Source organism: Cariama cristata, unplaced genomic scaffold, assembly GCF_000690535.1.
Source record: "Cariama cristata isolate BGI_N322 unplaced genomic scaffold, ASM69053v1 scaffold10531, whole genome shotgun sequence".
NCBI classification, from domain to species: domain Eukaryota; kingdom Metazoa; phylum Chordata; class Aves; order Cariamiformes; family Cariamidae; genus Cariama; species Cariama cristata.
The window spans coordinates 20,446-24,317 of NW_009597546.1; the positions used below are offsets into that span (position 1 = coordinate 20,446).

At 45.9% G+C, this 3,872-nt stretch overlaps 1 protein-coding gene across 1 annotated transcript; it reads right to left on the minus strand.

The window, feature by feature from the left end:
* Positions 1-794: 794 nt before the first annotated feature.
* Positions 795-3,866, minus strand: SAP18 (Sin3A-associated protein, 18kDa). The gene is made up of 3 exons (XM_009708933.1): positions 3,761-3,866; positions 2,016-2,138; positions 795-1,294 (listed from the first exon to the last, which is right to left on the minus strand). The coding sequence occupies exons 1-3, from the start codon at positions 3,814-3,816 to the stop codon at positions 1,138-1,140; spliced, it is 336 nt and encodes a 111-aa protein (XP_009707235.1). The 5' UTR covers positions 3,817-3,866; the 3' UTR covers positions 795-1,137.
* Between the last annotated feature and the right edge of the window lie 6 nt (positions 3,867-3,872).

Sequence of the window (3,872 nt, forward strand, 5' to 3'; positions counted from 1 at the left end):
GTGTGCAAGACAAGCCAAAGAGAAGACAATGTCCAAAGTGGTACGCAGGAAGTATTTTTTTGTGTAGTTTTAGAAAGTACATATTAGTACAGTAGTGTACGTAATTTATAAATAATTTTGAGGGCACACACTCAAAAATTTTTTACTGATAGCGGGTGTGTGATCAAAAACTGTTTGGAGACCACTGTTCTAAGAAAAGCATGACCTCCAAAGACAGCTTTATACCTTCCATTTTTAAAGACAACACTAGTTCTCCAGAACTCAGGTTAAGGCTGATGTGCAAATGGGCTCAACCACACCTTCCTCTGGTAAGGCCAGCAGCTCCTCAGCATCCCAGGATATATCGGGGTCACCGAGACCACTCCCAGTCCATGGATTGGCATCATCTTGGCACACAGACCCCGCAGGGGTCTGCCCTGGTTCCCCTCGCTATCCTGCAGGAGGACAGGCAGCCTCACACAGCTCGTCTCCGACTCTCCCCGTATCTACGTCAGCAGGCAGAGTAACACCGAGCTTGCCTGCCTTCGACCACACCACTCGCATGCTCAGCCTCCAAAACCTAGCCAGCACTGGTTTAAGAAATCCTCCTGCACAAGGAATCCCCACTAGGCCACCAACCTCTGCTCACAAAGCCCAGAAGTGATGAGCTAAAGGCTTTGGCCCTCCTTTCAACTTCAACTTTGGCTTAAAAGCTGACTTCTGAATTTCTCTGCAGAAATCCACTTTAAAACAAACAAAAAACCCACAAAACAAAAACCAAAAACCCCACAAAACCAAACACCACCACACTATCAAAAGATTAATAACATCAATCTTTATTCCAAACAAGACAGAACTACAGAACACCTGTAATCCTTCTGGTTGTGTTCTATGGAAATCATGAAACACCGGACACACTGACTTACTGTTCAAACTATAACAATCAGGGACAGGATAATGGCACGGCTAAAGTAAGTGTTTCCTCTAAACAAGTGAACTAAAAGTTAAGTTTTTAGGTTTAAAAGTTAACTTTAATTTCTGATGCTTAGCTTTGTCTTCAGGGGTTCCTGCTTAGCAACAAAAGCAAAAAAAATAAGCCTGCTTTAGAACAGCAAGTAGGAATAAACCGAAGATGTAATCGTACAAAGAGGCAATAGTTTAGTACGGTCTCATGCGGCTTGATGGGGGCGGCGCACGATTCGGAGGAGTAATTGCTATATCCAAGTAGTCTCCTATCTGGAATTTCTGAGACTGCAGTGTCATGGAATCATCTGTACCCTTCCTGCCCGACATGGTACTGCCGATCTCCTTCACCCTGCATGCAGGAGAGGAAAGGCAAGTCAGTTATCAGAGGCAAATCTCTCTGGATGTCCAAAACGGGAACCGTATCGGCTCACAACCACCTTCCCGTGCCATCCGTGGCACTGTACTTTGCATTCAGCTACGTACACAGGATGCTGGGGTTTTTCTCTCTAGTACCACGTGTACCAAGAAAATCTACAGCGAATCCTCCTTCTGACGGGGCAGAGGGGTGAAGGAACCTCCTACTGTATTAAGTTAAACACTGGAGAGAACTCCTGGCCCCCTTCCGGACAGAGCCAGACCAAGACCCCAGAGGTGACAGAGCAGGATATGCCCACTGGTTGCTGACAAAGGTCAGCTCACACCGCTTTGGAAGATGGATACCTGCAACAAGATCATGGCTAAAGCTCAAATGCATTCTCAGACACAAGACCTACCACGCTTCCCATCACCATAAACAAAGCTTCCTCTCAAGCCACAGGTCTGTGATCTGGCTGGTTACTGATACAGTGACCAAAGCCTTCAGGCACAGAGGTCCATCGTTTTGGGAACACATTAACAATGGTCACCAACCAAAATTCAGAGTTTGTGGTGATCACCATAGAGTCTGTTATCAAGAACTTCCGAAACTTGGTATGTGAGTTCTGAACTTTAAAAATCAGTGTTAATGAAAAATAATTTACTGCTCCGGTACCTGAAGTCTTCTGTTAACTCAGAGAAGAAACATCACTTACCTATACCCAGGCCTCTTGAGATCTGTAAAAACGATTGCAAAATTGAAGTGTGTGCCCTTCTTCCGCGCTTCTGGGTAAACTTCTTTCACTAAGCTGGTCAGCTCTTTCAGAGTTGCATCCATCCTAGATTAAACAAACCAACCAAAGCCGTTCGTGTTGTCAAAAGCAACAATAAAAACAGCTTCCCAAAACCCATTTAAGAAGGAATCAATATATTGTTACAACTTAACCACACATTTCCTTGCCTTTGCATACTTCTTGTTGATACCTGAAAATGAGCAAGATCTTACACTCTGGCTCCACAGTAAGCCACTGATTACCACCTATGCAACATTCCAAACGATATGTTTTGATCTAATGATCAAGTGACAAGAAGTTGCTCTAGTTATTGATTATAACACCTGGGAGAATTCACCACTTACTGTACACTGGAGGCAACACGGTCTAGTGCAAATGTAGCTTCTCACTGCCTTCCAATTTACTGCGATATTAAGACAAATCTCTTCACCACCATATATGTTTCAACATCTGCTTTTACAGGTCTCTCAGAAGAGCTACCACTTTAAAAAAAAAAAGGCCCCCACTGTTTAAAAATGCATTAATCCATTTCTATAATGAAGCGTGTAAGTGTTTCCTCACCTAAGCTGACATCTATTTAAAATAGTTTCTCGAATATTAGAGGAAACTAAGAGTTTTCCATTTCCATCAAGATTTCCATTTCTGCCCTGACAGGCAGCACTCCTCCTCTTCCCAGCCTTCACCCAGACCAGAGCTAAAGCTCATTTCTAGAATTTCAAGAACAAGAGGACTCAATCATCACAACTAAAACGGCTCTATTTATGCACTGTACACTCACTCCAAGCTTCAAGCAACCATGGAGCAGTGTGCTGACAGACAATGCCCATTCTGACTCGTGCAGATGGCAAACAGCTCAGACACCATCAATAGCCTGGACTGAGTCCGCAAACCCCATTAAGAAGTAAATTAGAACTGCATGCTTTGCTAGCCACAAAAATGGATTTATTCAGCCACACGACACATACAAATTATAACCCTAGCAGACACCTTGAAGGAAAAGTAAGATTTAAAAAGTAGCATAATTCACTTTCGAAGGCATTCTCAAAAATACTATAAACAAAAACTAACATGTCTGCAATGCAGACTAAAGCAGTTCTCCAAACTAAATTTGAAAGCAATAAGCAGCAGCTCTCTCAAAGCACTGCTACGTGACCGTACAAAACCAAACACGTTACTCTCAAGAGGCTCTGACTTAAACAACACACCATTCACAGAGCAGCCCAAGCTTTCTGGGACAACTACTTCTACTGAAAAAACTGGGCAGTTGGAACAAAATTTAAGCGTTAGTTAAAGGAGAACCTCTGTGTTGAGCACATTCGTTGTGATAACCAACGATACGCCACGACACAGGCCTCTGATTCCATGCATCGGTAACCGGGCGATTCAACCGCACCCAGTTTCAGCGGGCGGCCATCAGCACCTCACGTTGTTCTGCCACGGCCCAAGCGGCCGCGGGCAGGAGCGCTCTGTTGCGGCGGCAGCTGCCTTCCCCACAGCGGCGCCCACAGCTCCCCCCATAAAAACTTCTCCACGTTTCCCGCTTTAAACAAGGTTTATCGGCCCCCCTCTGCAGCCGAGTATCAGAGAAGCAGTTCGCGCCACACAAAGCCCCCGGGTCCCGCCGGGCCCCCCTGCCGCAGGCCCCCGGGCCGCCGCCCCGCACTCACCAGGTGTAGATCTGCAGCTCGCTGGAGGGCACGTTGCCGCGGGAGAACTCGTCCATGCGGTGGTGCCGCCCGTTGTTGGTGGTGAAGACGCGAAGCAGCAACGGGCACGTCT

Excerpts from the sequence above, each read along its gene's own strand:
- SAP18 (XM_009708933.1), bottom strand. The coding sequence starts at position 3,816 with ATGGACGAGTTCTCCCGCGGCAACGTGCCCTCCAGCGAGCTGCAGATC. Across the intron at positions 2,139-3,760 it reads GAGCTGCAGATCTACACCTG|GATGGATGCAACTCTGAAAG; the intron begins GTGAGTGCGGGG and ends TGTTTAATCTAG. Across the intron at positions 1,295-2,015 it reads CTCAAGAGGCCTGGGTATAG|GGTGAAGGAGATCGGCAGTA; the intron begins GTAAGTGATGTT and ends TCCTGCATGCAG.